This window comes from Betta splendens, chromosome 10 (assembly GCF_900634795.4).
Source record: "Betta splendens chromosome 10, fBetSpl5.4, whole genome shotgun sequence".
NCBI lineage: Eukaryota > Metazoa > Chordata > Actinopteri > Anabantiformes > Osphronemidae > Betta > Betta splendens.
Window position 1 is genome coordinate 668,023 of NC_040890.2, and position 16,102 is coordinate 684,124.

The 16,102-nt window shown below is 41.4% G+C and overlaps 1 protein-coding gene across 4 annotated transcripts; it reads left to right on the forward strand.

Moving 5' to 3' along the window:
• The first annotated feature begins 797 nt into the window (after positions 1–797).
• On the forward strand, positions 798–14,536 carry LOC114864609 (long-chain-fatty-acid--CoA ligase 1-like). 4 transcript variants are annotated; one of them, XR_008695986.1, is made up of 20 exons: positions 798–4,371; positions 4,972–5,086; positions 5,207–5,271; positions 5,616–5,717; positions 5,967–6,066; positions 6,160–6,335; positions 6,451–6,483; positions 6,614–6,665; positions 6,750–6,823; positions 7,167–7,244; positions 7,370–7,504; positions 7,670–7,804; positions 8,211–8,306; positions 8,412–8,484; positions 8,598–8,686; positions 8,795–8,911; positions 9,048–9,191; positions 9,351–9,556; positions 11,740–11,844; positions 13,345–13,416. XR_008695986.1 is itself a non-coding variant. In XM_029165505.3 (20 exons), exons 1-20 carry the CDS (start codon positions 4,174–4,176, stop codon positions 13,673–13,675), a joined length of 2,094 nt encoding a protein of 697 aa, XP_029021338.1. In that variant the 5' UTR covers positions 799–4,173; the 3' UTR covers positions 13,676–14,536. The 4 variants fall into 4 exon arrangements, 3 of the variants coding, with proteins under 3 accessions (XP_055368554.1, XP_029021338.1, XP_040928631.1); XM_029165505.3 differs by lacking the exon at positions 9,351–9,556 and adding an exon at positions 13,541–14,536 and having other exon boundaries at positions 799–4,371; XM_041072697.2 differs by lacking the exons at positions 7,167–7,244; positions 9,351–9,556 and adding an exon at positions 13,541–14,536 and having other exon boundaries at positions 799–4,371.
• Positions 14,537–16,102: the final 1,566 nt, after the last annotated feature.

Genomic DNA, 16,102 nt, shown 5'->3' on the forward strand with positions numbered 1-16,102 from the left:
GCATGCCTTTGTTGTGATAAAGCAATGACAAATCTGTAAATTAAATGGGATCATTCGAATGAATGTAGAACAAAGAAGCCCCCTAGACACTGGCAACATATTTGGATTTCTGAACCACTTTTAACAAGAACTCACAGAATCTTGTTTATACACCAGTGTAATATAACTGTTTCTTAGGGTGTCTCTCTCTCTTTCCCTGTGTTCCGTTTTGCCTTTGATCAGCCTTTATCTCCCGCTCTGTAATCATCTCAGCTGACCACACAGGGTCATAGGCCACTGGGGAAAAGGTGACAGGACTCAAACATTTTGTAAAATTTAGAGTTTTGCAGGGGACTTTGTTAGGAAAGTGGTATTTCTATCTATTGTTGACTATACAGCAATTTTGTACCTTTACAATTGTGATGTCTTTTCTTAGAGCAACCTAAAAGGTCAGTCTCCTATAGTGACAATAATGTGTTCTATACTATACTATCTGGTCTGTTTTACATATGGATGAGTTTACTGATTACTTGGGGCTCAAACACACATACTGTCTTGATTTTACAGCCTGTGGTCTTGTCCTGGCCTATCGGAGCCCTCCCCCTGACCTTTGGTTGGTAGATTAGTGGATATTACACATCACCTAGTGCTAGAGCCTTTGTGACGGTGTTGTGCCAGTGTTATATCAGTGCATCGTCAGTGTGTAGCAGTCGCTGTAGCGGCAGTAAACACAGCATTCCTGGGGTTACTGTTGGAGTATTCTCATGTGAGAAAGGGAAGGCATAGACTCACCTGGCTGCCTCCTGTTACAGGTGAGTGGGAAAGAGAGAGAATCAGGTGTATGGAGAAACATGGATGTGTTCCACTGTGGTCACTGAAACAGTTTAATCCCGCCATTTGTATGTATTCTGTTTGTGGTAAACTGCAGCATCATAGCCTTGTATTGTACAGGTTTTTCCAGCTCTGGTGGACGTAATAAAATCCTTTGCATGATGATCATGTTAAACGCAGCATTTTGCCTTAAGCTAAACTGGAGTGGCTGTGAAAGACAAGACTTAAGCTCAAACTATCAGATTTGTTTGGTTGCTAATCTTGACAACAAATTGCTTTAAATTGACATTAGATGTCATTTTTTCATGACATAGTGAGCCCCTGGGGAGAGATAGGGATTCAGGTTTGTGACTAACTCGCACTGAGGTCACAGACAAAACCACAGATTTGACTTGGAGACTTAAAGATATTCTTTATTTGTAATTATTTCTGTGAAGAGGTAAGAGCTTTGTTGAGTGCAGTAGTTTGATGGAGTCGTAGGCAGCTCTCTTTGGAGGAAAGGCTAAATTAAAGTGTTTTTGCTGATTGCTGCCTGTGATGTAGTGCGTAGATTATTTTAGTCAATGAAGTAATAAAGTAAGCAGAAAAAAACAATAATTACTAATTATAAGCAAAGCAATAAAGCTTTCCGTGCAAAGCGTGCTTTTGTACCTTTTGATGACAGTTATCTGCTTCTTTTTGCTGGGCTTTTCCAATTGCAGAGCTGGTTTTTGTAATGCAGAGAAAGGCTTTGATGAGCAGAGCTGACTGTCAGGTGATTTGCATGCAATGGACAAAGACCTTCCTACTTCCTGGTCAGTTGTTGCTGCATGCTCTGAATTACAGCTGCTTCTACTTCACCTGAAACTCTCATTCACAGCAGTGTGGTTCTCCCTGACATTGTTTGGACTCATATTTAGCTGGACTAAGCTGAAATAGAACTAGCTGTGCTGCTTTTGGAGGCCTGTTGTGAGTAAGGCCTGCTAAATATTAATAAAGCAACTATTACAGGTTAGATTTGCGTTTCAACAGGTCTGTTTGACCTATCATCTTCATTAACATGTCAGTTTAACCTCAACTTGAGCTTTCCGTGTTGATTCACAAATATTAATCATGTCAGATGTGAATGATTAATGTGTGCTACAAATAGTTACACGCACCTTTACATGCCTGCCTCATACTCATCTTAGAACTCTGTGTTTGTCATTTGCGTTTCATCAGACCCTATGATGATGATGAAGCGGAACATGCTTTAGTTCTAAGAAATGGGCTTTATGTGATTTTCTTTCTGAGGGTTCACATAGCAGTGGGCCTGTTTTCACTTTATTTTGATGCAGCTCTTCTAATCTGTCATCTTATACGTGTGTGTTTGCAACAAAGCTGAGAACCCTATTTCCCACCTGTTAAACAAACACAGCACTGGAATCTTACACCTGACAGCCGCTAATCCTATTCAGGCAGAATCTGGTAATTATATGATACATGATATTGAATTATACTGCAAGTGAGAAAGCACCCTTGTAATAGCAGCAGCGCATAACTGGTCTTTTGATGAGTTGATGACTGTCTTAGTTTGCCTCTAACTGTAAAGACCCTATGACTTTATGTAATGCCCTCATTGTTTAACTGTGGTTATAGAGTTATGGGACTTTTCCTTATGTAAGGGAGATGCCAGCGATGATTACATGGAATGAAACCACATCTGATTTTGACATCCTAAAGCTTAAATTAGCTAATATAAAATCATTATGAAATGTAAAATGCTTGTGTTCATGTATACTGTGAAATGCATGCAATGGTTTTTAAAGGTCCATCTATGTTTGAACAGAGCCACGTCATCAGTATCCGGCTGCCGCACTAGTGTATTCCACAGCCAACAAATGCATCACAGTTTGTTTATGTATATTAATGCTTAAAACCACAGTCAGATCAGTAAATTAAACAAAAGTGAGCTGCATGAAAACCATTCTCATTAGATCTGAATGGACTCTATCCCCTCACCCCAACCGGTCGAGGCAGATGGCCGCCCACATCCAGTCTGGTTCTGCTGGAGGTTTCTTTCTCGTTAGAGAGGGAGTTTTTCCTCTCCACTGTTGCTGTCAAATTACTTGCTGTATGTGGGATTTGTTGGGTTTAGTCGTGTGAGGTTTTAAACCTTACTTTGTAAAGTGCCTTGAGATAACTTTGTTGTGATTTGGCGCTATATAAATAAAATAGAATTGAATTGAATTGAATTGAATTGAAATGGAATTGAATTGAACTTCATCTCAAGGTCGGTGCCCTGGTCGCTTACCGATCATGCAGGGGCTCATGCTGACTGAAAAAGACAACCTGCATCTGTAAGTAGAGAAACACTCCACTACTTGTGTTACTACTTGTAACTTTAGCAGGTATTTTGGTGAACTTAGTAATAGGGCTGCAACTAATGATTTTTTTGATATTATTTTGATTATTTTTCTTTAAATCTCAAACAAAACACAAAATCCAGCGTTTGAATAATAAAATAAACAAAGGAATACTAGAGTTTTGTTCCAATGTGAAGATCTGCAGCAGCTCCATCAACCTGTGGTGGCACCGTTCATCACTGTGTAGTGAACGAGATGATGTGCAGTCAGCTGACGCTTGTGATGGAACAGATTAAGTAACAAAGTAACATTTAACACAGCGGCACCTAATAAAGAGTCTTCACGTGATGATAAACAGCGTTTGTCACCGCTGCTACATCCGGGACACTAGTGTTTTATTTCTACAGTACATTCTCATGTGTCGCTGTAGTATTTACAAACCACCAGCTGATCTTTGTGTGACTTGCAGGGTAACGTCGTCTTTGTTTATTTTTAAAGCTCATATGAAGGAATTAGGGCGCAGCCTTTCTCCTGCTGCCGCTTGGTTTGTTTTCTCAGGCATTTTTGCCACTACATAATCTCCCATCTCCAAACACAGTTGTGATCTCTAAGTACGGGGGAAAAAGCAAAATTTAATCAAAAACACAGGTGAAAAACTAATAATCCACTCCTTCACTGCTGAATATGGAACTTGCTTTTTGTGCTGTTAATGATGACCAGTTGTGGTTATATAGCATTATTTGCACAAAACAAGACATTTAGATGTTACGGGATAAAAGTAAGAAATCAAAATGATATGTGTTTAATGTACTGAAATAAAGGACCTGTCTTCTCTTCTTCTCTTTAGGTTCCGTCCTGGCCAGCGTCCCTCCACACACTCCTTCCTTTAACACTCACCTCGATAACTCCCCTTACCTCCGGCACATTATTGTGCCTAGCCTTAATCTAACATACACACACACTAATTAAGTAATTCCATTAATACACACACGCAAACAGCAACTCCCCACAAACTCACAGTTGCTTTTTGTATCGCGTCATGATGCTGAACCAGGACTTTTTTCAGAGGCTGAAGTTACCAGATCTGGATGATGTTAGTCAATACGTCAGGAATGTTTCTACCCCTGTGCTCGTCAGTGTGGGGGCAATGGCTGCTGCAACCACCTACTACCTGGCAACACGGCCCAAAACCATACCTCCGGTCTGCGACCTCCGCATGCAGTCGGTGGAGATTCCAGTGAGTGACCAATCAAAGTTCCTCTGTCCCTGCTTTATCTTTTTTATTCAGAATGACACAAGAGCAAAACGATTCAATATTTCTGCAGTGAACATAGTAAAAAAGAGCTTTTATTTTGCTAAGGAAGATGCTTTTTCAAGGCCCACCTCCAGTGGCCTCTCCTATTTCACCTTTAGTGGTCGGAAAAAGAAGAACACCAGACAAATGGCTGCTGAGAGTGAGGATTAGAGGAGACTACGCTCACTGATGTGCCCTGGCAAACAGCTGTGTACACAATGTGTGTCTATGTCCTGCCAATATTCCTTTCAGATGCAGATCTTTGGCACATATTCTCTATATGTGACATAGTAAAACAATGTGGAACAGCCAACGACTTCCTCTTGCCACAGGCAGAACAAGCACAGTTAAACAGACTAGGTCTAATTAAGCCGCAGGTGTAAAGGTAGAGCGTTACCAAACAGAAATAATGCAGCTGTTGTTTAAGTTGGGATTATGTTGTGTTCAGTCTATTATGTTATAGTAGGAAATGTTCTGGTTAGTTAAGAGACTGAATCCAATGCAAACAGTATGATCAATGTTAGAATGTGTTTGTTTTATCAGGGCGGAGAGTTGGCACGGCGATCAGTTCTGCAGGATGGAGACAGCTACTTAACACATTTCTATGACGATGCCACAACAATGTACGAGTTCTTCCTCAGAGGGAAAAGAGTCTCCAGTGAGTGGAAGTAGTAACATGGCTGACTGTATCTCTTTCACTACAAACAGATGTTTGAGTCTGCAACCTTTACTTAAGCTTGAGTAGTTTGTTTGACTTATCCCCAAACTCTTTGTCTAGATAACGGCGCCTTCCTGGGCTCCAGGAAACCAAAACAGCCTTATGAATGGATGAGCTACAGAGAGGTAAGCCATCAGTAGCTCTTCACTCCTGGATTTACCTTTAGGGGTTAACGTATCTTATTATACAACATTATGGTCTGCAGCTAGTAGTAGTAGCAGTAACGTAGTAGTAGTAGTAGCAGTAGTACAGACAAGCAGCTTGTGGCCACAGTGGTACTGGTAAAGTTAGTGTCAGATACATGGAATATTAGCTGCATGTATTGTTCATAGACATTTGAAGGTTTTAGTTTTCATTCATTTTCGTCGTATTTCGGGGGGGTTGTACCACAAATTGAATGTTAGAAAGCAGGCGAGGGTGTGGGCCAGTGCTTTGCTTGCCCCCTGTAAGTCTGCTTTGCATATGTTAGGTGCTGGAGCGATGTGAGAATTTGGGTTCAGCGTTTCTTCACAAAGGACACTCCAAGGCCAGCAACCCACACATTGGCATTTTCTCTCAGAACAGACCTGAGGTACAGAAACACACGGCCCACACTATGTCTAAAAGTGATTCCTGGTTATTTGATTGAACCACAGTCTAATCCTGTATCTGCCACAGAAGTGCAGCTTCCCGGTGTTTTAATCATTTTGTTCCTAAGTAAATACAACCCACATGTCTTGACTGGGACTTTTTCTAAAATGCTTCCAAAATCAGGTTTGCATTCTTTCAGGTGTATGATGATAAACAGCCCTGCCTAATGTACCACTGTGATGTGTTTCAGTGGACCCTCAGTGAGCTGGCATGTTACACCTATTCTCTGGTCTCAGTTCCGTTGTATGACACGCTAGGGACAGAAGCCATCGCCTACATTATAGATAAAGGTAAGCAAGAGCAATGAAAGTACATTTCCACAATCAGTGTGTTTGTCAGTGTTAGTGGTGCTGGTGACCTGATTGTTCATATGCTTTTTGCAGCTTCCATCTCAACTATATTGTGTGATGTGCTAGATAAGGTCAGCCTGGTGCTGGAGTGTGTTCAGAACAAGACACACTCCTTGAAAACCATTGTTTTAATGGAGACACCCAGCATCGACCTGGTCAACAGGGGGCAACAGGCAGGAATCCACATCCTCAGTCTGCAGGAGATGGAGGTCAGCAGGCAGCTTTCCTTTACTATCTATTTAAATGTTTTTAGTTCATCATAGTATTTCTTGAATGGCTTTCTTTGTTTTTCTGCATATGTTGATTTATTTATTGTTTGCATAGGCTATGGGCAAGGCCAACCATCAGCAACCAGTTGTAAGTAAACACCTTTTATTAAAGTAAAAAAGCTCAGTATTCATTTCTTATGTTTGTTTTTTTTTGTTTGTGGCACACGTGCAAAACGTTGGTGATCTTTGATCTTATTTTAACACCTTGGTCCCTGCAGCCTCCTCGACCTGAGGACATGGCAGTCATCTGCTTCACTAGTGGAACAACAGGTGAGACCCATGGCGATTGAGCTGTGCCTGAAACACGCAGTCCACCTGCCTCATTGCTTCAAAGTACTGCATATGCTCTTTCAGGTAATCCAAAGGGAGCCATGCTGACACACCGCAACATAGTGTCCAACTGCTCAGCCTTCATTAAAACAACAGAGGTGAGTCCTAATAACATTGTTAGAGGCTTGACCTGAGACGGGGCGATTACAGTAATATGAGCTTTACATGAAGACAGAGAGGAGCATGGGCTGAAGCAAGAAGGGAAAGGAGAGACAGAGCAAGTGTGAGAGGTCCTGTTATTGTGTGTCCTTTTCCATGTGGCTGTGAGGGCATTTCATAAATGTTTCCCTCTTCTCTCCAGTTTTGGGCTCCAACCACCACAGAAGATGTCATGTTGTCTTTTCTGCCTTTGGCCACATGTTTGAAAGGGTGGTGGAGGTACAGATATAACACTAACTGCTTCCCCCCCTTGTCCATGTCTGTCTTTGTGTGCGTGTGTAGCATAGCTGTCCATTGAAGTCCAGTGACATCCATATTTCCTTCCTTCCCCTGGCTCACATGTTTGAGAGAGTAGTACAGGTGTGTTCCCTTAGCTCCATCATTTGGTAATCATTGATCATTCATGTTTAGAACACCCTTTAGCTATATTTGAATCGTTCTGTGTTGAATTCCCCTTCTCTGTGTCTCCATAACAATGCTGACAGGGAGTCATTATGTTGCACGGAGCCAAGATTGGCTATTTCCAGGGAGACATTCGTTTTCTATCCGATGACCTCATTACTCTGAGACCTACTGTGTTCCCTGTGGTGCCTCGACTTCTAAACAGGATGTATGATAAAGTAGGTGGCCAAGATGGTGACAGTCTCACAAATACATGCATCTGCTCAGGCAGCAGACTGATTCTAAATAACTAACTAAGCTCACAATACATGGCATTTGCTTTAAAGTGGGCTCATGACTACTTTGGTCCTTGGTCCTCACAATTAACAAGTGTCTTTCTGTAGATTTTTGGACAGGCCAACACCTCTTTGAAGCGCTGGCTTCTGGGATTTGCCTACAGGAGGAAGGAGGCTGAGATAATGAAAGGCATTGTAAGGACAGACAGTATCTGGGATCAGCTCATCTTCAGGAAGGTCCAGGTACATAAAGGCAGTCAAAACCACTCTAACAAATCTATTCTTGTTCATCTGTTCTGCATCTTTAAAGGTGTGTTTGATGTTCTAGTCCATTTTGGGAAAGAGGAGGATAACAACTAAATTGAGGCCTAACCTTTACTGAAACCATGCTAAAGCAGTGGATGAGAAGAACGGTAGAGCAGGGGTGTGAAACTTAAACCAGTCCCTTGCTGGTTTTCCAACTCTCCCTCCACAGAGCCTACTGATTACCTAGGTGTGTTAAGTCACTCAGCAGCTTGATGAGCCAACGGACACACCTGTTCAAGGTAATCAGCAGGGACAGTTGGAAAACCAGCAGTTTGACACCCCTGACCTAGAGTGTCTTAAGTGGCCCATGTGGCAGGCTGGTTGACATGGCTGCTCCCTGCAGGCTAGCCTTGGAGGCCGCGTGCGCATCATGATCACAGGAGCTGCTCCCATCTCCCCTACTGTCCTCACCTTCCTCAGAGCTGCTGTGGGCTGTCAGGTAGTCCAAGTTCAGCTCTTACCTTACACATTATTAAGTCTCTGCTGTCTCATCTCATCGTGATACACTTGTCATGAATAATAATGCTGTTTTTCTTTGACCCAGTTCTTTGAAGGCTATGGCCAAACAGAGTGCACAGCTGGGTGCACCTTGACTGTTTCCGGTGACTGGACTGCTGGTAATAAATGTTACAACTGCTTTAGGTGTTGTTGTTGTTTTTTATTCTTCTTTTGTGAAACCTGCTTTGATCATTTATTCTTCACCTTGTCAAACTTAACCTTGTGTTACCAGGCCACGTTGGTGCTCCACTGCCCTGTAACTCTGTTAAACTGGTGGACGTTCCTGAGATGAATTACCTGGCTGTGAATGGAGAGGGAGAGGTAAAACACAAATGCAAGCAAGGCATGATTACGAAGGTTTTTATAGTAATGCATCTCATTCAAATATCACAAGTATCTGTATCTGTGTGTGTTTTCTTTTTCCCTTAGGTATGTGTGAAGGGTTCCAATGTGTTTCAGGGTTATCTGAAGGACCCAGAGAAGACGGCAGAGGCTATTGATGCAAATGGATGGCTTCATACTGGAGATATTGGAAAATGGCTCCCGGTAGAGTTTAATACCACAAATCACATTTAGTCACATTTCATCAAAACTAAATTGCTTGTAGCTCAGTAGTACAATTTCATTTATATAACACCCTGGTTTAAAAAAAAACTAAAAATGTACATGTTTGTGTGGACAGACTGGCACACTGAAGATTGTGGACAGGAAGAAGCACATCTTTAAGCTGGCTCAAGGGGAATACATTGCTCCTGAGAAGGTAGAGGGTGTGTACCTGAGGAGTGATGCAGTAGCACAGGTCTTTGTGCACGGAGACAGCCTGCAGGTGGGTGGAGCAAGCTCTCAATTAAGTGTACAACTCAAGCCCTTAAGTGCGTGCATGCGTGCGTGTGTGTGTGTGTGTGTGTGTGTGTGTGTGTGTGTGTGTGTGTGCATATATATATAAAAATTCACATCCACTTTCCAAGCTCGGGTCCTCTACCAGAGGCCAGGAAGCTTGAGGGTTCTGCGCAGTATCCTTGCTGTTCCTAGGACTGCACTTTTCTGGACTGAGATGTCGGATGTTTTTCCAGGGATCTGTTGTAGCCACTCCTCCAATTTGGGGGTCACTGCCCCCAGTGCTCCAATCACCACAGGCACCACTGTGGCCTTCACCTTCCAAGCCTTCTCCAGTTCTTCTCTGAGCCCTTGGTATTTCTCTAGTTTCTCATGTTCCTTTTTCCTGATGTTGCCATCGCTTGGTATTGCCACATCCACCACTACGGCTTTCCTCTGTTCTTTGTCCACCACCACAATGTCTGGTTGGTTCGCCATTACGATTCTGTCAGTCTGGATCTGGAAGTCCCACAGGATCTTGGCTCGCTCGTTCTCTACCACCTTGGGAGGTGTTTCCCACTTTGACCTTGGGGTTTCCAGTCCATACTCTGCGCAGATGTTCCTGTATACTATGCCAGCCACTTGGTTATGGCGTTCCATGTATGCTTTGCCTGCCAGCATCTTACACCCTGCAGCATCTTACACCCTGCAGGGGTCTGAACCCCCTCAGAAGGGGGTTCAGACCTATGCAAGACTGGCTATGGATACCGACTCCGGAACGGGGCCACCATAAGTCACCTCCTCTACATGGATGACATCAAGCTGTACGCCAAGAGTGAGCGAGACATCGACTCGCTGATCCACACCACCAGGATCTACAGCTCGGACATCGGGATGTCATTCGGACTCGAGAAATGTGGGAGGATGGTGACAAAGAGAGGCAAGGTAATCCACACAGAAGGGGTCTCACTCCCAGAAGGAAGAATAGCATACATTGAGGACAATTACAAGTACCTTGGAATACCACAGGCAAACGGCAACCTTGAACAGACAACAAGGAATGCGGCAACAGCCAAATATCTCCAACGAGTAAGGCAAGTCCTAAGAAGCCAGCTCAATGGCAAGAACAAATCCCGGGCAATAAACAGCTACGCTCTGCCAGTGATCAGATACCCTGCGGGAATAATAAGGTGGCCAAAGGAAGAGATACAGACCACAGATGTTAAGACACGAAAGCTCCTCACTATGCATGGAGGGTTCCACCCCAAATCCAGCACCCTGAGACTGTACGCTAGCCGCAAGGAAGGAGGCCGAGGACTAGTGAGCGTGAGAGCCACTATCCAGGATGAAACATCCAAGATCCATAAGTACATCAAGGATAAGGCCCCAACAGATGACGTGCTGAGTGAATGTCTCAGGCAGTGGAGAACAGAGGATGAGATGCTGGAAGAGGGACCATCATGGGAGGACAAGCCCTTGCACGGGATGTACCACCGGAACATAACTGAAGTGGCTGATCTCAACAAATCCTACCAATGGCTTGAAAGGGCTGGGCTGAAGGACAGCACAGAGGCACTCATCCTGGCTGCACAGGAGCAGGCCCTGAGCACCAGAGCCACAGAGGCCCAGATCTACCACACCAGACAAGACCCAAGGTGTAGACTGTGCAAAGAGGCCCCAGAGACGGTCCAGCACATAACTGCAGGGTGTAAGATGCTGGCAGGCAAAGCATACATGGAACGCCATAACCAAGTGGCTGGCATAGTATACAGGAACATCTGCGCGGAGTATGGACTGGAAACCCCAAGGTCAAAGTGGGAAACACCTCCCAAGGTGGTAGAGAACGAGCGAGCCAAGATCCTGTGGGACTTCCAGATACAGACAGACAGAATGGTAATGGCGAACCAACCAGACATTGTGGTGGTGGATAAAGAGCAGAGGAAAGCCGTAGTGGTGGATGTGGCAATACCAAGCGATGGCAACATCAGGAAAAAGGAACATGAGAAACTAGAGAAATACCAAGGGCTCAGAGAAGAACTGGAGAAGGCTTGGAAGGTGAAGGCCACAGTGGTGCCTGTGGTGATTGGAGCACTAGGGGCAGTGACCCCCAAATTGGAGGAGTGGCTACAACAGATCCCTGGAATAACATCCGAAATCTCAGTCCAGAAAAGTGCAGTCTTAGGAACAGCAAGGATACTGCGCAGAACCCTCAAGCTCCCTGGCCTCTGGTAGAGGACCCGAGCTTGGAAAGTGGATGAGACCACCCGCGGAGGGTGAGAATAGAGTGTATATATATATATATAGCCTAAATATATATATATATATATATATATATATATATATATATCTATATATATATATATATATATATATATAGTCTATATACACACACACACACACACACACACACGCGCACACACACACACACACACACACTAGTTGCTCTATATATATATATATATATATATATATATATATATATATATATATATATAATATATACTAAAATGAATCAATGAATGAATATATAAACCTTGCATGCATGTGTCAACCTCCAGGCATATCTGGTCGCAATAGTAGTCCCTGACCCTGACTTCCTGTCTGGCTGGACCAAGAGGACTCTAGGACTACAGGGCAGCTACCAGGACCTATGTGCCAGAGCGGTAAGACCTTAATACTTAGAAAACTTAGTTGAACTGATGCACCCACTATGCATTAGGAAATGTGTATTATTTTTTATAAGTAATTGTGTTGATTGTGGTACATAGAAATGAAGGTGACACTTTATTAGTGGGAGAGCTGGCAACACATTGATATCTTCAGTCTTTATTATTCCGCTACTTCTTATTATTATTTCACTCTTTTTTTTCAGTCGGTTTATCGTCTCAACACTTCATCGTTGAAACGTTGTTCAACTTTGTAAACGTGTGTCGTCTTTAGGAGATGGTGGCTATTACTTTTCAACTTTTAATGTTATTCAACTTTTTTCATTGTTTTTTTATTATACATTTTCAGCTTTTCCAGTATTGCGTGAGCTAGAGTGCGTGATGTCACCGCTAGAGTGTGATGGCTCGTTTTTTTAAGACAGATCTTCTGTCTTTAACTCATCACTACTGCCACAATTTTTACTCTATCAGTGTAATTTTTTACTAAATCATAGTCATACTTGTCTTCTTTCTGCCTAAGCCATCAGATCTACACTTTAGTCGCTATCAGCCTCAAAGCGCAGAGAGATCCAGAATTTCTCCCATTAACTCTAATGATAATTTTCGGCAGACGTTTTGGAGAAACACATGAAGAGACATAAATCGCGACTGTGGCTACAGTCTTTAGTTTTTAAAACATAAAATTCACACCATGTGTTCATTGAAGCCTTGGGACTCGTAAAATAAAATTATTTTTTTGATAACTATTATAATTTAGCTGGAACAATTCTATTTATACTGTGAAACTCTGCTTTTACAGAGCAGAGTGAGTCTGCCTTTTGTCTCCATGACAACATCAACTGAAACAGTTTGATTGACAGGTCAAGCTCCTGATACACAGAGTGTGTTTTCTATGTACTTTTCCTTTGATTTCTTACCTGTTTCCTTTATCAAATTAGTCTATTTATCAGCTTATTTAGATTTTTTGTGATCTTTAACAATGTTCCTTGGTCAACTTTTTACTTTTCAATTTGGGTCCCTTTTCAATGTAGGTCAACTTTTCAATGTTGGTCCACTTTTTAATGTCAACATTTTAACATGGATCAACTTTTCAATCTTGATGAACATTGTAATCATACTCAACCTTTCATGTGGGTCAACTTTTTAATGTGGGTCAACTTTTCAGCATTGGTCAACTTTGCAATTTTGTTCATCTTTTTAACCTTTGCATCGTTTTGTCGTAGTGAACGTTTCTATGTGAGTAGCTTATCAGCGTTTTGAGCTGAACACAAACAGAACAACAACAGAACAGCTCTCCCACGTAATTTCTCGAGAAATTACTTTTTTTAGTTACAAATTTGACAGTGTTTTGGGACATTTTTTGTTCAATAGTGTCATTTTTTTTATAAAAGCAAACGTTTATATTAAATAGAAAATAGAAGCCTAGGCTACATTAACCTGACTGGATTTGATCTAAAATATAGTCCATGACTTTTAAAGTGTTGTATTTTTTAACAGGATGTCAAGGCAGCCATCATGGCAGACATGCTACGCCTGGGCAAGGAAGGGGGCCTCAAGTCCTTTGAGCAGGTACAACTGTTGCTTACCATTCTTGGCCAGTTTATCACTTAGTAGCTCTACTCAAACTGCTCATTTTTCACTAAGAAAAAATGATTACGCTCTTGAACACAAACATAATACTTGTGTCTTTCAGGTGAAGGCAATCTACATCAACACAGAACTGTTCTCAATTGAAAATGGCCTGCTTACTCCAACAATGAAGGCAAAGAGGAACGAAATACAACAACGCTTCAGGCCACAGATAGATGAGCTGTATTCTGGCATCTGAGCGCAGGATGTGACAGAAGGCAAAAGAAGCCAAACACCCGTGTCCTGTAACACTAGAAACGCATCTTGATCAGTAACCGATTATTCATTATACCTATGTCCATTGATCAACGTCTTGCCCAAACTATGTACTGTACAAAATGTGTAAAAGCGTGTTGTTCTAATCCAGGGGTGTCAAACTCCCTGGAGGACCGCAGTTTGATAGTGTCTTGCAATACTATCACCATAACACCATTGAAACGAACTGATTGTCCTTTGTAGCGTCATAAAGCTCAGGAATTTTTGCACACTACCTCCTATGCCCACTCACTCGTTTGTTTAAAAAGCTGAAGAATGCCGAGATAAGTTCTCTAAGCGTCATATACAATTTATAACGTGAAGGCCCTCACGCCTCTGGCACTGAAATATAAACATTTCAGTGCCAGATTTGTCACATGACATGATTTAACTCTATGGACAAACTGGACAAACTCAATTTGTCCATTTGAAGATGATATTCACATATGATAGCAGGATTATTTGTGATGGGAGCCTAGTTTTATGAATAACATTGACTCCAAGATCCATCCAGAAGCACTCCTACCACGACCGTGAACCGTATTCAATAACCCATACAAAATGAAGCCATTGACAGGTAGACTGAGAATATGCAAACACTGATATGGAAAGTAAGCATTATAAAGAAATCTGTTTTATTAAATTATATTAGAGTAACTTCATACATTTTAACACATTGTTTACAAATTAAATGTTATGTCGTTGAGACATTAATTTTATTTCACATAAGTTCTTTTAACTGTGGTCTTGTGTGTCATTTCACTTTTCAGTAAATATTTTCATTAAAAATCTTTAAAGAAATGGATTTATGTTGTCCTTCACTTCGTTGTGTTTGAAAATCAATTATATGACATATTATATGACAATATTATGACATTATATGATGCAGAATTCATAAGCTCTATGCAAATATAATAACAATGTATATTTATTTGAATCTGTAATTGAAGCTTGAATGGAATGTTTACAAGCCCATGACAAAGTTTATGCTATGGAGAATGGGGAAACTTCAAGCGAATCTGTTTGCCATAAAGAGGCAGGCGTGCGTGTTTTAAGTCGTTAAAGTAACACAATGGTTATTCACCGCGGTGAAGTTAGTTTGACGTTGGACATTCAACAGACATTCGACCGAAAGTACCTCCAGACAAGCGGTCCGTGTTTGAACAAGCGATCCGCATTTCGTGTTCCCTACGCGGACACAGAACGAGACCGCTCGGTACACGAAGACGTTGACTTAGGGACCGTCGATAAATTATTTGGATTTTCAAGAAATTAATAATTCAAGGGCGTCCAAACCATATGACCTTCTGGTTCAAAACCTGCTCCAAACTATGTGTCTACATGTCCTTCACAGGGCACCATCATTTATATGAGGAAATAGTCATGTTCCACATTTTTCTATAATATTTTTGTGTAAATATTACTGTAATATTTCAATACCATCCACACCATATGACATCCTGGTTCAAAACCTGCTCCAAACTGTGTGTCTACATCTCCTTCACAGGACACAACCGTTTATATGAGGAAATAGTCATGTTGCATATTTTTCTATAATATTTTTGTATAAACATTACTGTAATTTTTCAATACCATCCACAGCATACGACCTATTGGTTCAAAACCTGCTCTGAAATGTTCATCTACATCCTCTTCACAGGGCACAACCCTTTGTATGAGGATAAAATCATCTTTCATATTTCTTTATAATATTTTAGTATAAATATTACTGTAATATTTCAATACCATCCGCAGCATATGACCTACTGGTTCAAAACCTGCTCCAAACTGTGTGTCTAAATCACCTTCACAGGGCACAACCTTTTTTCTGAGAAAATTGTCATGTTGCATATTTTTCTATAATATTTTTGTATAAACATTACTGTAATTTTTCAATACCATCCACAGCATACGACCTATTGGTTCAAAACCTGCTCTGAAATGTTCATCTACATCCTCTTCACAGGGCACAACCCTTTGTATGAGGATAAAATCATCTTTCATATTTCTTTACAATATTTTAGTATAAATATTACTGTAATATTTCAATACCATCCGCAGCATATGACCTACTGGTTCAAAACCTGCTCCAAACTGTGTGTCTAAATCTCCTTCACAGGGCACAACCTTTTTTCTGAGAAAATTGTCATGTTTCATATTTTTCTATAATATTTTAGTATAAATGTTACTGTAATTTTTCAATACCATCCACACCATATGACCTACTGGTTCAAAACCTGCTCCAAACTGTGCGTCTACATGTTCTTCACAGGGCACAACCATTCTTATGAGAAAATAGTCATGTTCCATATTTTTCTATAATATTTTAGTATAGATATTAATGTAATATTTCAATACCATCCACAGCATA

What these genes read in the sequence shown, in the direction of transcription:
- LOC114864609 (XM_029165505.3), top strand. Translation starts at nt 4,174, where the DNA reads ATGATGCTGAACCAGGACTTTTTTCAGAGGCTGAAGTTACCAGATCTG. An exon ending in TGCAGTCGGTGGAGATTCCA is followed by an intron (nt 4,372 to 4,971) that starts GTGAGTGACCAA and finishes TTGTTTTATCAG; the next exon opens with GGCGGAGAGTTGGCACGGCG. An exon ending in ATATTGGAAAATGGCTCCCG is followed by an intron (nt 8,912 to 9,047) that starts GTAGAGTTTAAT and finishes TTGTGTGGACAG; the next exon opens with ACTGGCACACTGAAGATTGT.